This window comes from Salvia splendens, chromosome 14, assembly GCF_004379255.2.
Source record: "Salvia splendens isolate huo1 chromosome 14, SspV2, whole genome shotgun sequence".
Taxonomy (NCBI): Eukaryota; Viridiplantae; Streptophyta; class Magnoliopsida; order Lamiales; family Lamiaceae; genus Salvia; species Salvia splendens.
Genome location: NC_056045.1, coordinates 2,045,417 through 2,060,977, shown reverse-complemented (window position 1 = coordinate 2,060,977; position 15,561 = coordinate 2,045,417). Strand labels below are relative to the sequence as shown.

The 15,561-nt window shown below is 35.7% G+C and overlaps 3 protein-coding genes across 3 annotated transcripts; 1 reads left to right on the top strand and 2 right to left on the bottom strand.

Moving 5' to 3' along the window:
• Nucleotides 1-2,745: 2,745 nt before the first annotated feature.
• Nucleotides 2,746-4,823, bottom strand: LOC121763246 (60S ribosomal protein L15-like). The gene is made up of 4 exons (XM_042159204.1): nt 4,725-4,823; nt 4,473-4,639; nt 3,284-3,481; nt 2,746-3,206 (listed from the first exon to the last, which is right to left on the bottom strand). The coding sequence occupies exons 1-4, from the start codon at nt 4,726-4,728 to the stop codon at nt 2,961-2,963; spliced, it is 615 nt and encodes a 204-aa protein (XP_042015138.1). The 5' UTR covers nt 4,729-4,823; the 3' UTR covers nt 2,746-2,960.
• Nucleotides 4,824-8,309: 3,486 nt separating this feature from the next.
• On the top strand, nt 8,310-10,015 carry LOC121766071 (F-box/kelch-repeat protein At5g43190-like). Its single transcript, XM_042162405.1, has one exon. It carries the CDS (start codon nt 8,818-8,820, stop codon nt 9,904-9,906), a length of 1,089 nt encoding a protein of 362 aa, XP_042018339.1. The 5' UTR covers nt 8,310-8,817; the 3' UTR covers nt 9,907-10,015.
• On the bottom strand, nt 9,962-14,672 carry LOC121766072 (mitochondrial outer membrane protein porin 2-like). Its single transcript, XM_042162406.1, has 6 exons — nt 12,792-14,672; nt 12,645-12,712; nt 11,448-11,558; nt 11,279-11,365; nt 10,984-11,192; nt 9,962-10,436 (listed from the first exon to the last, which is right to left on the bottom strand). The coding sequence occupies exons 1-6, from the start codon at nt 12,835-12,837 to the stop codon at nt 10,130-10,132; spliced, it is 828 nt and encodes a 275-aa protein (XP_042018340.1). The 5' UTR covers nt 12,838-14,672; the 3' UTR covers nt 9,962-10,129.
• Between the last annotated feature and the right edge of the window lie 889 nt (nt 14,673-15,561).

The window sequence follows — 15,561 nt, the reverse complement described above, 5'->3', positions numbered from 1 at the left end:
TTAACAATGAACCAATAACTTTATTGATTCATTTGATGATTTGGTTTTTTAAACGCTGGAAATTTCGTCTGAATTACAACATCAGTAGAACTGAAAGAGACATGGTTGGCGGAAAAGCTTATATGAACTGATCGTACATGTACAAAAGTTGTGGTGAATAGACATTTAAGGCACGTTCGTCTATCTAGAAATGAGCTTAATTCTTCGTATATGTAGTCTGGTATCACGTAAATCACCTTGGTAGGACCCACGAAATTGGCAAATACATGCTCTATTCATCAGGAAATAATGGCTTATTCGTTGAGAAAGACAACAACACACGCCTCTTCTTTTTGGTTTAGACATTCGTTTAGGATTTGAAAGGCATGCAAAAATAGATTTCACTGTATAAGTGAACATATTGAAGATTATGTTGGCACGTCACCTAGTTCATTCATCGACGGTTTATGGCATCAGACATTTTCACTAGCTCGCTTGAACGGCTGGTTATGTACTATTTTGGCTATCATATCAGTTTTAATTTTGATCAATTATGGTGACTAAATAATAAGAAAATGAAGTTATGAGGATACAGCCTGTAACAAGTCTTATAGAGGTAATGAGGTTATAACTAGTGTTAGATTTAGATTAGGATGGATTCAAATGATTAAAGTGGAATTAAATGATTTTAATTCATTAGCCTTTTTGACCTTTTGGCAATCTGTGACATTTTCTATTGAAAATTTGAAATCATATTAAATGAATCATAAAATACAAACCTAAACTTTGAATATAATTATCGCCATAATTAGGAGTAGTTGAAGGGTGACACGTGTTGGTTGGCACACTCATTATCAATCTAATTAATTTCTTATCCATCAAGGAAAAATATCAATTTCTCCTTAACCTTTTTAATAGAAAAATCTAAATTATCAATTTTAAAAATCTCATCTCATTATGAAACTCTCTATGGCTAGCAATACGATACATTTGATATGAAAGTGGAGACAATAGATTGAATAAAATAAAATAAAATAAAATAAAATAATGAAAGATTGTTTCTAATAGATGTATGTTTATATTTCATGTATTGAAATACTACATCTAACTTGTAGATCTAGGTGTGATGAAGAGTCATATTGAGATAAGTTCCCACCAAATTTGTATTCTAAAAAGGATGATTTAGTTGGTGTTAGTGCATATATGTTCAAAGATTCTCTTGGAGACTTGCATAATGGTGCATGGATTTGTGGAAATTAGGTGTATTGTCTAATTAATAGATTAGGCTCTAATTTTCATATAAAGTTAGTAATCATGTTACAAATCATTGATCCACAATCGATCATAGTAAACGAGTTCATGACAAAAAAAAATTGCTTAAATTTTCAGAAGTAATCCACCTGCGATAATATAATAAACAATTTCCGTCTGAAAATATAGTGAAGTACAATTAAATATAACTATTTTATAACTGTGAAATAGTAGTACTCCTAAATATAACCATTGTAGAATGAGATAGTGGTTATTATTTATAGATCATAATTTTATGTACAAGTGAAGGAATTAGCTGAGTATCATCATAATGTTAATTTGTTTGTCTATTGTATTGCAATTTTACATGGTTATAAAAATGGAAGTAATAGTTCACAATTTTTTTATTGAATCAAGAAATACAAGTTTCTCAAATACTCCGTATTTTTGTATATAAAAGATTACCCAAATTGTAAACTTAAATGATAGTAGTACTGTTTCTTGAATTTTCAGTTAATGATAAGATTAATACCACATGAAAATATATTATGCCATTATGGTACCCAATCAGTTAGTAATTGATAAGTCAAATGAAACTGTTGGATCTTGAGAATTTAAATTAGTAGGGTTTAATATTTAATCATATCTTCTTTGAGATATTTGCATAATTGAATAACATTATTTCTTTGACTACTCGACATTATAGTAGAATCCAAAATATTAATTCTATCTAATTGTCCATTTCATACTGTGTCAAAAAGCAGGCACGGCACTCAAGAACATATAGTTCCAAATTCAAAAACTAAGACGAAAGGAGCATGCTCATGAGAAGAAAAATACTACTAGCACTTATGCTTTTTATTTAGAAAAATACTCTAGCACTTATGCTTTTTATTTCACATAATTGCTCCAAGGTGTGGTCCAATTTTCTTTAAATTCAATATATTTTCCTGAACAGTCCCACTTTAAACACGAAGTTTTTTCTAATCATAAAATGAATTATTTGAAATAAATGTTACTCCATGTTTGAGGAGAGGAAAAATATATGTGTAGCATATTTATTTTAATTGGTTGATTTCTTAATGATTGCCGATTGGTGTATTGTTGCAGAACTTGCAGCAGTAGCTTTTTTAGTTATTATTATTTTTATTTTTTGGTTTGATCATAGGTGTACCAAATCTGACTAATCTTCTGACTAATCTTGCTTAACCGGGACCGGGTTTGCGGATTAAGGTCGAAAGTCTCCCAGCGGGTGACGGGTTTGAACCCGTGACCTCAATGTCACCACAGTTCCGCACTGCCAACTGCGCTACGACCCGTTGGCGTTAAAATTTTCTTTAAGAATAGATAAAATCAAAATAACAAGATCGATATAAATCATACAATAAAGGTAAAGTCAATCTAATCTCTATATGTGCAAGTGGAGTGATTATTACGAATTTGTCAAGTGTCGAACACACTATTGGAGCTCATAAAAGTAAAATTTTAAAGGGTAATAAAAGAACAAAAGTTAAATAACTCATCTACTTTTAAAAACTTTTACTATAAAACAGCAAAAGCTTATCCAACACCAAATTTCTGGTTTTTAAACTGTCAGATAGAAGATGTATGTTTAAAATGCAAATTATAACAACCAAATCATGTTTCAACAGAATAGCACAAAACTTCTTCCAGATTGTCCAAAAACTCCTAGTAAAATAGTTACCAGACAACTATTTTGACTGAAACGATCAACGGTAACGGCGGAGGGACAGGGTCTGGTTTCTCTTCCATGTGGCTCTCCTTGATGGGCGTGCCTTGTGGTGCAAGTGACCCCTGCCTCTGAGACCCCTGTACTTCTTTCCAGCAGAGGTAAGTCCTCGAAGCTCTCTATGTTTGTGGACCGGGTTAACGATCCAGTTGATCCTTGGGTCGTTGCGGATGGTAGTGTGAGCTGGGTCGATCAAGATTACTTCAAAGTACTTGTAGGTTGAGTCCTGCAACAACAAGAAAAAGCCAGTGAGACATATAAGAAACAAAAGGAACAAAAGAGTGATGTGAAGTATATGCAAACCTCATTGATCCAGTAAGAACTCAGGACCCTAAGGCCACCTAATTTCCGTCCAGCACGTTCCTCAGCAACTGATCTCTTGCTACGTTGGAACTTGAGCTGGGTGACTCCCTGGTTGGTTGGCTTTCCGTACACAATACCCTTGGAGACTGGCCTCTTCCTTCCACCTCTTCTGATACGAACTCGGTAGATCACATATCCCTATGAGAGAGTATTCAATGATCAATCACAATACAATAAAAATGAAAGGTAACTTAATTAAAATAAATAAATCAGTGAAGAACTTCAATATAGGTTCAAACTATCAGGAGACGATCTAAGAAATATTCTAACTCTCAACGAATTCCAATAGTTTTAGGTGAGAAGGGGACTGATTATTTCCACTTCTCAGGAAGCTCAATCAATCATATATTGTTTTGATGCTCGATATTACAAAAAGAAATACATTTACATTGTTTAAAAGCAATTACTATGGAGTATATTTTACAAAAGAAATGGTATTTCAACTGTGAGGATGGGGAGATTACTGAATGTTTGTTAACCTCGAAAAGCAACTATCTTGGTTCTAGAAAATGAACCATATTTGATGAGGTGTACACCAAAATGTGAACAAATCTGTTTTAAAAGTTGTGTTCATTGCAATTTGCAATGACACACAAAACAAGTCTTGTACATGTAGGGCGTCTTATTGCAATTTTTTAAAATGATCACTTGCTAGCAAATTGATTTGAGCAAAATAATGTTCAGGACACTTTCAACACCTGAAATGCTTTGGCAGCTATTATACCACAACAGACTGAGCTTCACTTCTACATTATATTTCAATACCTCAACTAAACAATAGGGTCAAATGTAGAAAAAAAACAAGCAAACTCTAGAGTAACATTGTACCGAAAAAGCGTTTAGAAGAAGATCAGATTTATCACACAATCAAATAACCCAATCAGCCAAACTGTAACCCAAAAATCTACACATTAGCCTATCACCAGGAGCAACAATGCACACGAAAATCATGCAACAACCCTAATTGAATCCTATAAAAACTCATTTTCTCAATTCGTTAACAAAAACCACTCAGGTAACAAACAAAATCGATCAATTAATAAACCTAACCTACGCATCAAAAGCACGACTTTTCCAATTTCAAATATTCAGCACAAAACAATTCCTACGGCTAAGAGTGAAAATGTACCTGCTTGGCCTTGTATCCGAGGCGGCGCGCCTTGTCGGGGCGGGTGGGGCGAGTAACGCGAACAACAGCGGGAAGCTGGCGATACTCCCAGCAGCGAACCCTAAGCAGGAAGCGCATCACATCGGATTGCTTCTTCTTCCATAGCTCCGACACATAAGTGTATGCACCTGCAGAATGCGAGACAACACGATCAGAAAATAGGAGTCGGTAAATGGAATTCAACGCCGACGGCGGCGCGGCGGAGATATTTACCCATGGTTGTAGCCGCTGCAGTGTGATGGGAAGCGGAGCCTAGAGAATTATGGCCTTTGGGATTGGGAAAGCTAGGGTTTTAGTTCAGTTTATTTGGGCCTTCATACTGTTTGGATTGAGTTGGGCTGTTATTGAAAATGGATTCTTTTGGGCCTCTGTACAAAGTTAGAAATAAATGGTGGTATAAAATATTTTATTTTAAATATATGGGTGTTAAACAAAATATTACTATTAAAGTTAACTTTTTTTGTATATTAAGCGTAATTTATTGTTTTTGCTATTTTGGGATTTTAGAAAGACCAATCTAAGCAGAATCCAAACTAGAATTTTGAAGAACTGATCCTAAAATTCAAATCCAAATCAACATTTTGATTTGGTGGCTTAGTTATTGCCTTTTGTGAATTTTTTTTATTTCAATCATAAATATTAAAATTCAAGTATTTAATTAGAAAATTAGGTGAAGATCAGGTCTAACAAACTTTCAAACTTTGTTCTAAAAGAGATCAAATTGAACGAAATACTAGAAATTGCAACAACAAAGGGTCTTTATATTGCATGGTAATTGTTGCATTTATCACCAATAATTGTGGCTAATTTTCTTCGTCTTGTAATGTGTAGTCTATCTACTTCTGATTAAAACCACCAACAAAGTAAAGGTAGAGGGACAAAGGATTCAAGTAAAATAACAACACATATTTTGGCTTGTTTAAATATTGCTGTGTTGGTAATTTTATTATTCGTTTTTAGTTATTTTAGGGTTGGATTAAACGTTGAACACTTGAACCTTTTGTGTTCACTATCTTTTATGTTTTTAGTCTTTTATCCCATAAGAAAAATGATTCATAACATATTTGTGGTGGATGCACTTTGATTTAAGTATAGGTTGGTTGAATCTATTACTTATCAAATAAAAGCGTTGATAAAAAAGTTGTTGCTATAATTTTTTGTGTATGGAATTGTTATACCATAGGCTACAGTAGTTAGGGCTGTCTAGTGTCTATATCTTGAGTTTAATTTAACATTTATAGGTCTGTCGTGTATAATTTGAATCACATAAGTAAGTGGTACTAACGAATTGGCAATATGACACGTCACATCATAAGGGGCGGACGCAAGAATTTTTATTAATAGGGGCTTCACTATATACCCTCATTATCTACGAAAAATAATTTTATGGACAAAACAAGTTTTAATGTTTATTGGTAGCGTAAAAAGATAAAGAGAAACAAGGATAAGGTATAATAGGAGGGGAGAAAAATTGGTGGAAATCTTTCTATAAATAAAAAGGATAATAAATTTGGTGAATATACCAAAAAAAAGACTATTTTTGTTAACGGGTGTTTAGTGTTTTTTTTATAATAAAAATATACTAGTAAAAATACAAGATATTTTTGCATAATTAAGTTGAAAAGAAAAAGGTCTTAAAATTTAATTTATGGATTAAAGTCACTAAGAAAATAAGAATTGAGTTTACATCGATTATTTGGAAAGAAAATTAAAATAATACTTTGTACTTTATGGTTCTGGAAAAAGTTATAAAGGAGACGAAAAATTAAAATTCACTAATTGAAAACTAAGTTATTAAATTGAAATTTAATTTACTCTCCCAAGTCCAAAGAAAGTTTAACTAAACACATTTTTAAACAAATACAAATATTTCTATTAAAACGAATAGACTTTATAATTTAATTTAGTATTCAATAAACGAATCGGTAATTTTTGGAAAAGCATACCATCTTGACACATTTTACTAGGAAGTTTATGATATTAATTGTAATCAAGTCATCTTCTTCCTCAAACTCATCTAAGTAAATCATTGTTCTTCATTTTATTCACAGTAATTTTTTACTTTTTGATTCATTTCAGCCCCTCTTAATATTCAATTTTTGATGATTATTCTTCAATATCATTAATTTAGTGAGGGCTAGAGATAAATTAAAAAAATTAATCATTTTCAAAGTAGAAAAAAATCCAAAAAATATTTTGGGTAGGCGCTTAAGCCCTCCCCCATGTGTACGTGTTTCCGCCAGTGCACATCATGTGGTGTGCAACGTACTAAGTGTTACGGACATTGGTACGTATGTATTTGCATTATGATACATAACGATGAGATAAAATATAAAATTAGATTAGTATTCCTCCGTCCTTATTAATGGTTCACTTTTGCCATTTTTATCCTTCCACAATAATTTCCTATTCACTTTTATCATTTAATAGGTCTCATATTTCACTAACTCATTTCACTCACATTTTATTATCCATAAAACTAGTAATAATTATATAAAGTGAGACTTATATTCCACCAACTTTTTCTACCTACTTTCTTAAAGTACATTTCTTAAAACTCTTGACGGAATCAAAGTGGACAATTAATGAGGGATGAAGTTAATATATGCTTATTTTTTCTTCATTTTTCAAATTTGGTTTGATATTTGACAATGATGAAGTGAGTATATGATTATTTTTTCTTCATTTTTCAAATTTGGTTTGATTTCAATTATCAGTAGTGTCAAAATTCCTCTTTCTCAAATATCCAATATTCACCATTTTTTCTTGTTAATACCACGTATTTGCGTCATGTAATTTGTATGATTGAGGCCCCAATGGAAAATTCCTTGTTTTCTTCACACATAATTTCAATATTGTCAAAATTGACATATTATTTTCACACATGAATCCCAAAAAATATGTCTCACTCTCTCAATTTCAGAAAAAAATTGAATCAATCACAATTTGACATTTTTTCTTGAAATACAAATAATTATAACATGAGAGAAAAATTGACAGCATTGTATTGTATGCATTAAAGTCAGCGAAAAATAATTTAATTTGCTTACTCATTCAAAATTTCCACATTTCCAACCAGGACAAGCGTTCTTCCAAATAAAATACTCTAAAATTTTATTTTGCTGTATTTCATATACATAAAATAATATATACACGGTCGAAAACGAATAAGATGGAATATATAGTAAAAAAATACATAGCGATCATCCCAACCGATTTTATCAACCAATCATTTCTATAGCATTTGTTTCCAGCTACTATTCATATGGTCAAATTTTCTATTTTTGACGAAGATGATATATAGCCTTTAAGCAAAGTGGAAGAAATCCATTTGAGAGTAATCAATACATATCCAAGTTGCAACTATATTAATTATGTACGACCACGCCTTCCATTTAACTCTAAACTCCTAATTATTTTTATTATATACTCCGTCCCATTAAATATGCAACATTTGCTTTTCGGCATGAGATTTTATGTAGTGTTGTTTTGTGAGTTAATGAAGAGAGAGTAAAGTAAGATAGAAGAAAAAGTAGAGAGCGTATTGTTTCCATTTTTAGAAATGTTTCATTTTTAATGGGACAGACCAAAAAGAAAAACATTTCATTTCTAATGGGACAGAGGGAGATGTCTGCGCACAGTGAGTGTGGGTCAAACCCGATCCGGATCTGAGTTTAACCCGGCTAGAGAGGAGGTGGCGGTGGCGATGAAGGAGAGGGTAAACAAATCCTTTGTAGATGGGAGAAACATCTCTTAAACTACAATGTTAGACTGTGATCCTTGTTTTATGTGAATTATTATTGTTTTTAATATACCCTTTACACCATCAATAATTGTGACATATTAAAGCCTTTTTTTACTTTCTTCTCCTTGTTTTATCCCTATAATGAACATTTGCTGGCTGACTGATATATCACACGTTTTATAATTGCTAATAAATTGAAAAATATTATAATACTCCTACATTTAATAGAACTTGAACTGAATTAACTAACTATGTTGGTGGTTGACTGGTTGTGGCTGCTTAAATATCCAGTCATTTAAAGCAAACTAACTAATTACTTACTACAATTATTAAAACAAGCCTAATCTATATGATGATAAGGATAACAAAACTCACCAGTTTTCATACCATATCATAGTTTTCATCTGTCTCTGCTAGTCAACAAAATCTCCCCTGTTTTCATACCACAGCATGGTTTTCATCAATCTCTTTTAATTTCCCTTCCAGTTTTCCAACTCCCTCTCTCTCTCTAGAACATCATGGAGATTGACTAACTCCTAAGCAAGAGAGGTGGTGGTGGTGATGACAACCATGGATGGTCGGATATGGAGCAAGCTTCCCGATCATCTCCTCGAACACGTCCTCTCCCTCCTCCCTCTCAAAACCTTCCTCGCCCTCCGATCAACCTGCAAACACTTCAACTCCCTCCCCTTCACCCCCTACTTCATCTCCCGCCACTCCCTCCCCCACTCCCCGCCGCCCTTCTCCCCCCTCCTCATCCTCTCCCACCCACACTTCCACCACTCCTCCCCCATCTTCAACACCTCCCTCAACACCTGGTGCTCCCTCCTCCTCTCCTTCCCCCCCATGCCCCCCTCCTCCCTCCTCCTCTCCTCCTCCCACGGCCTCCTCTGCTTCTCCCTCCCCTCCACCTCCTCCTTCCTCGTCTGCAACCTCCTCACCCGCTCCCTCCGCCGCATCAAGTTCCCCGCCTCCCCCTTCTCCTTCGACCTCCCCACCGTAGTACCCTCCTCCCCCTCCTCCGCCGCCGACGGATACAAGCTCTTCATGCTCTCCACCACCGGATCATTCCACCACGCCCTCGTCTACTCCTCCTCCACCGGCTCATGGGCGCGTTTCCCCGGCCCCGAGCCATCCTCGATCATCAACGAGAACCACCACCAGAAGGGCGTCCTCTACAGCGGAGGGATTCTCTTCACGACGCCCGAGCCTTTCCACATTGTGAGCTTCCAGCTGGAGAGCGGCGGGTGGGAGACGCTGCTTATTGATCTTCCCGATGGGCTTGCGTTCGCGCGGCTGGCTGGGGACGGGGACCGGAAGCTGTACCTGGTGGGCGGGGTCGGGGCGAGCGGGATCTCAAGGAGCATTAAGCTGTGGGAGCTGGGGGAGGGGTGGGTGGAGGTGGAAACAATGCCGGAAATGGTGTGCAGGAAATTTCTATCTGTTTGCTACCATAACTATGAGCATGTGTACTGTTTCTGGCATCAAGGTTTAATCTGTCTGTGCTGCTACACATGGCCTGAGATATTATACTACAAAGTTTCTAGAAGAACCTGGCATTGGCTGCCTAAATGCCCTTCTTTGCCTGACAAATGGAGCTGTGGATTCAGGTGGTTTTCCTTCACACCTCAGCTCTATGCCTCTGTATAAAAACACTTCAATTTTGTTTCATATGTTATAGATTTAAGTATATGGATATTTGGTATGAGATGTATACATGTATTACTATATCAGTAATTCAACATATTTGTTTTAAATTTACAGAATAATGTACAGGAAAGAATTGAGTTCAGAAATGAAATCTAACTATATGAAAACTAAGGTATTGCTGGAATGATCTTTGTATAAGTAGACAAGCATGATGTACTACTGTTTAGGGCTTGAGAGAGAGTGTCAAGCCAAACCTTGGGGTTTTTTCCATGGCCAAGGTGTCGAAACTGCCAGAAATGGTGAGGAGAGATTTGGGTTTCAGTTCATGCTGGGCGAGGGCAGCAAGATGGCCGTGGTTGTTGAGTTTTGCCTTCACAGTTGTGTGTGGATCGACTTCATAAGAGCATCCTACTGTTAACGTGTTCTCGTTCGTAGAGAACTTTCTGGAAATCTCGCCCACGGCAGTTCCTTTATTCAGCTGATCCAGATGGCGCAAGTACGACACCCTTACTGCATCTCCTTTGTCAAGCCTAGAGGTAGCAAGCAATAAGAGATGTGCCATTCAAGCAGTCATTTATAAGATACAAATCCCAGTGGATCGATTCCCTGCATAAATTTAAGACTAACCAAAGTGCAGTGCAGGCATAAAACATACACAAACTCAGCACTGATGATTGTGAAAAATCAAAACTGGGTAAGGCAAAAATGACTAGATTGTAGAGGACTAAGCCACATAGGCAATTTTGTTAGCAAATAACTCAAACCAACTCCTGCTTCACTAAAATGGTGCTAAGTTGAAATCGATTTCTTCCTAACGACATGTTGAAAATGCATCAAAAGCTTGAAGTGGCACAACATAACAAAATCTCAATATGGCAATATGCTGTATCTCTTTTTATTCTAATACAGAATTTATCTTCATACAAATAACTGGCCAAAAAGTACAACCAAAATATCATTGCCATTCTAGAGTTCACATTTAAGAAATAGGCTATCAATTTTTTCAGAAGTTGACATCAAAAATCAAATTCATTTATAAGCCAAATGACCTTAACTACATCAGAGTAAGAAGCTTACAGAATAGCAGAAACAACAGCATCGGGTGTCTTCAAGCTGAATCCGGCATTGTACTTTGCGAAATTTCCAGAAGAAACCATATAACTTGCTTCTGTACCAAATGCTACACTAGGGGTACCTATAGTAGCTGAAACATCAATAGCAGGAGACTTGTTGAGACCAACAGCTGTACTTAAACTTGCATGATTGTGTAAATATTGAACTTCAATCTGCAAAGCCCAAAAGAGTATCACCCATTAGCAAATAAATGGATGGTAAATCCACAAGTTATCATAGTTTTAAATAGCATTAGTACCTTGCCAGAGTTATAATCTGGAAATTTGCATGAGGCAATGGTCCTAGATGATGGGAAGATATTGGTCACAACAAGGGTTGTCCATATCTACATACACGAGGTTATATAAAAATGAATGCATGCTTTATAAAAGGAAACAACAAGTTATACAACAAATGTGGGAACATACAGTTGATTCGGTATCAAACTTGACATCAATCGCGCCATTTCTAAATGTGAATTTTGCAGCAACATCTCCGCTGGAGAGTCCACCCTTTTTCGCTAGAGTCGAACCTATGGCCTGGAAATTGATTTCAAGTAAATAAAATGACAGTTATGTCATACTGAAGCAACAATTATAAAAAATAAAAATAAAAACTATTAATATAAAGATCTTTTTAGGTTTGCATTGACAAAGCAGTAAAGAAAAGCAATAGAGCTTGACAGTATAGAATGTAAAGACGACCATATAGAGAGAGTCAGAGAGGCATAGCATCAAATAAAGCTATACAACAAGGTTCATAAACACCATTTTCTCTTAAGCAGTTTGTCTCTCAAACACTTACAATAGTGTTAGGAATTTTTTCCCAATTCATTTCATCTAGCATAAAGATCAGATTAAATGTACATTAAGGTGAATATAATCACAGAGAGAAATAACTCAAATTCAAAAAATGCTGTTGTTGAATGCAGCAACTCTGGCAATTTTATTTGGAAGGAGAGAGATTCTCTCATTAACAATAAGTAAATTATTCGACGCAAAGCGAGACTGCTACTCATAGAAGATCATAAACTTGATACGGATTGAAAACACATGCTGGTGTTTTACATATACGTCGAACCAAATTACAATTCTAAGTTATGAAGTTCCACATTTGATTTCTTATTGTTACAACACCAGTCAAATAGCAGCTCTATTCAACAATAATTACTCCAAAATTCAATTTTTCACATGTTTTGAACCTATCAACTTATCACACATATCTAAACAAATGCTCAGCTGCTCAAGTACACACATACACTGTCAACTAAAGTAATCAGCAAACCAAATGTCTCCAGTTAATGAGAACAACTAGTGATAATTTCCTAGAAAAATTAGATAAAACTTAGTGAAATCAATGAATGCTTGATCAGAACCATATTCAGTAAACCAACACACACGAAATTATCACGCATACATACCTTTTATGAGTAACAAACAGTAAATGATAATAATAATCAGAAAAAAAACAGTTAAAATAAATATATTCAGAGCACCAGAGCAAGGGAGCTCTAGAACTCATAACTCGGATTTCACAATTACTGAAAAACTACATCACCGAAAACAGAGCACTCGATTACAAACGAGAAACACAAACGAAATATTCATTCATCTGCCGTAGCTTACCAATCCGGTATCACTCTGGCTAGAAATAATCAGCTTCTGATAATCGCTGTAGTCCTTAAACAAAATTTCTGCAGCATACGATACGTGTCTCAGCGCACATAAATGTATAAATGCAAATATGAGTGAGAGAGAGAGAGAGAGGGAGACCTTTAGCTTTGTTACCGAAGTCGGAGAAGAGGCCGGGTCCGGTCATTTTCGGCGGCGATTTTATTCTTCTTTATTGGGATTCTGATGAAGATTCTGCACCCCTAAATAAGAACCGGAGATTCTGTGGGGCGGGTGAAATTTCAGCGCTTTCCGTTTTTCACTGCGGTAGCTGAGAACATATAGGGGTGGGGAAACGTCCCGATTCTCGATTAACTGATGACCGAACCTTACTTTTCCGGTTCTCGGTTAACTAAGAACCGATAAAACAAGGTTAAGGTTCAGTTTCGGTTATTGAGTTTTGGATTTAGGCCGTTCTCTGTTCTAGCCGAGAACCGAAAGGTTATAACCGAAGAACAGTAATAGTTGATTGAATTTTAATTTTTCACTATATTCATTTTAATCAATCATCTATCAAATTAAATAAAAATTGTGAAAGACCCTAAGCCATTAACTAAGAAGGACGGTTGCTGCTCTTTCTAAAAAAGAATCATCGTTGTTCTCTGTTGCTGTTCCGACGCGGCTGCTGCGCCGACCGACGCTGGTTCTCCGATCGCCGTTGCTCTCTCGTCGTCGTCACTCTTCTTTGTTGTTGATATCCAATGCGTCTGCTGCACCTACTGCCATTGCTCTCTCCTCCTTGCCACTGTTCTCGGTAGCTGTTGTTCCGATGTGGTTGCTGCACCCACCGCCGCTGCTTCTCTCTCCTCCTAGCCACTCTTCTCTGTTGTTGTTGTTCCGACGCTGCTACTGCGTCGACCGCCGCTATTGCTGCTCCGCTTCTCCGACCACAATTGATTTCGGTTCCTTCGGTGGAACCGAAGAACCTGAAGGTCCGAACCGATCGGTTCCTTGAGGAACCGAACTGACTAAGGGTTTGGTTTCGGTTCTAGATTTCAGAAAAAATGGGAGTCGGTTAACCGACAAATTGGTTCTGTCGGAACCGAACCGACCGAATCCCATGCCTACAAACATATATAATCTTATTTTGTATATGCAATAATGTACGTACTTTCAAGTCAATGCATTAATAATAGAGTAAAAGTCAAAATTGGTCATAAACATATAGTTATTTTACGATTTTGGTCCTAAACATTACGCTTTGAATTATTGCATCCCACACATTTCAACTGGGGTCAAAATCAGTCTATTTTGGATAGCTCCGTCTAAAATTAACGGTCAACGACTTTTAATCAAATTTTAACTCGATTAAACTCTTAATTTTGACTATTAGCGCTCTTTATTTTTATTAGCAACTAATTAATCTAAAATACTAAACAAATGAATTAAAATACACAAAATGCAAAACAAAAAGATTATTAATTGCAATTATATGAAAAATCAAAAACGCAAAAAAGACCTTTTCTGCTATAATGAGGAAGAGCTCAAGCTTCCCCTGAGAAGATTCATCACTCTTTCTCTTGTGTCTCACCCAACCTCCACCTTCACCTCCAACCCCATCAAACGCTCCTCCTCCCCTCATTCAGCCGCGCATCTCCAATTCTCCCCACATGAAGAAGGCCACAAGTCTCACAATACTCCCCACTCCCACTTCTCCGACTCCCCCACCCTCTCCCCGATGATTGAGGACGATACCGACACCGCGCTCGAGGCCTCGCCCCCCTCGACGCCGGCTGATGAAGCTGATGACGACGCTGCACGACTCCCTACTGGCAAGCACGACTGCTGACGGCGGCAACCCGAAGAGGAGCAAGTGGAGGAAAGGTACAAGTCACGTTATTTGGAATATTAATTAGATGATTTACTCATGCGTAGTCCAGCTTTGATAGATACATACGGTATTAATTATTTTATTGAAACTATTAAACAATCAATAACCTTTTTCTTCTCTTCGTACAAAAATAAAGGTTGGAATATGATGCTTTGATAGAAACTTGTTCAATAATGTCTTAGCGTTTGTTGCTTTTGAATATGCTAGTGGAATACCTTTTAAAATGACTACCTTTAACTATCCTTTAATGTATGTCGTATATATATTACACATTAGTCTAGTTGTCCATACTTAATTAATTGTTCCATTATCCTTAATCATATTAGTACTAAGATCCGGGAAATGAAACTCGTGTAATCCTAAAGAGTAAACGGTTCAAAAGGAAGAGATAGTGCAACAATTGTCTCATCGAAAGACGACAAAAAACGGTTCATTAACAATTTCAAAGAAAAAAATAAATGAATTTTTTACTCTTATGAGGTGACCAGAGAGCAATTGTTTATGATGTATTAATATTAAATTAATAATTTTCAAATTATCATATACTAACAATCATTAGTGCTTTAACCTAAAAATGATTGGAGTCCATAGCCTTGTTGCGGTAAGAAACTTAGACATTATTGTATGAGGTGCTGAGTTCGAGTCCTCCTCCTTTCTATAGAAGTTTATTTGAAAAAAAATAGTGTTTAAAAACAAATATCAAATAATTAAATATACATGTAAGCTTTCGATTGAGATTTTTGTCTAATTTGTATTGGTTAGAAAGTCTAATTTCTTTTATGCAAAATATATCAAGACTAAATTAATTTTCCAAAATCCAAACCCAAAAAACAGTAATCCGAACAATAAAATCGTATTCTAAAAAAAAAATCCAAAATTACAAAATAAATATCCCAAAGCACGAAATATCTTAATATCCTAAGCTAAAATTGTCTTGAATTTCGAAATTTTCCCGTCACTATCATATTCAATTCGAAAATTTTAAATTTGTTAAAAATATAATTCTATTTTAAAAATGGATGTGATTTTAGATTCGGATTC

Bases quoted from the DNA above. Each gene is read 5' to 3' on its own strand.
- LOC121763246 (XM_042159204.1), bottom strand. The intron at 3,482-4,472 runs GTACATTTTCAC...ACTCTCTCATAG, and splicing joins TCGGATACAAGGCCAAGCAG to GGATATGTGATCTACCGAGT. The intron at 3,207-3,283 runs GTTTGCATATAC...TTGTTGTTGCAG, and splicing joins GTTCTTACTGGATCAATGAG to GACTCAACCTACAAGTACTT.
- LOC121766071 (XM_042162405.1), top strand. From the start codon at position 8,818: ATGACAACCATGGATGGTCGGATATGGAGCAAGCTTCCCGATCATCTC.
- LOC121766072 (XM_042162406.1), bottom strand. From the start codon at position 12,837: ATGACCGGACCCGGCCTCTTCTCCGACTTCGGTAACAAAGCTAAAG. The intron at 11,559-12,644 runs GTAAGCTACGGC...ATCAATTTCCAG, and splicing joins GCCAGAGTGATACCGGATTG to GCCATAGGTTCGACTCTAGC. The intron at 11,366-11,447 runs GTATGTTCCCAC...TCGTGTATGTAG, and splicing joins AGTTTGATACCGAATCAACT to ATATGGACAACCCTTGTTGT.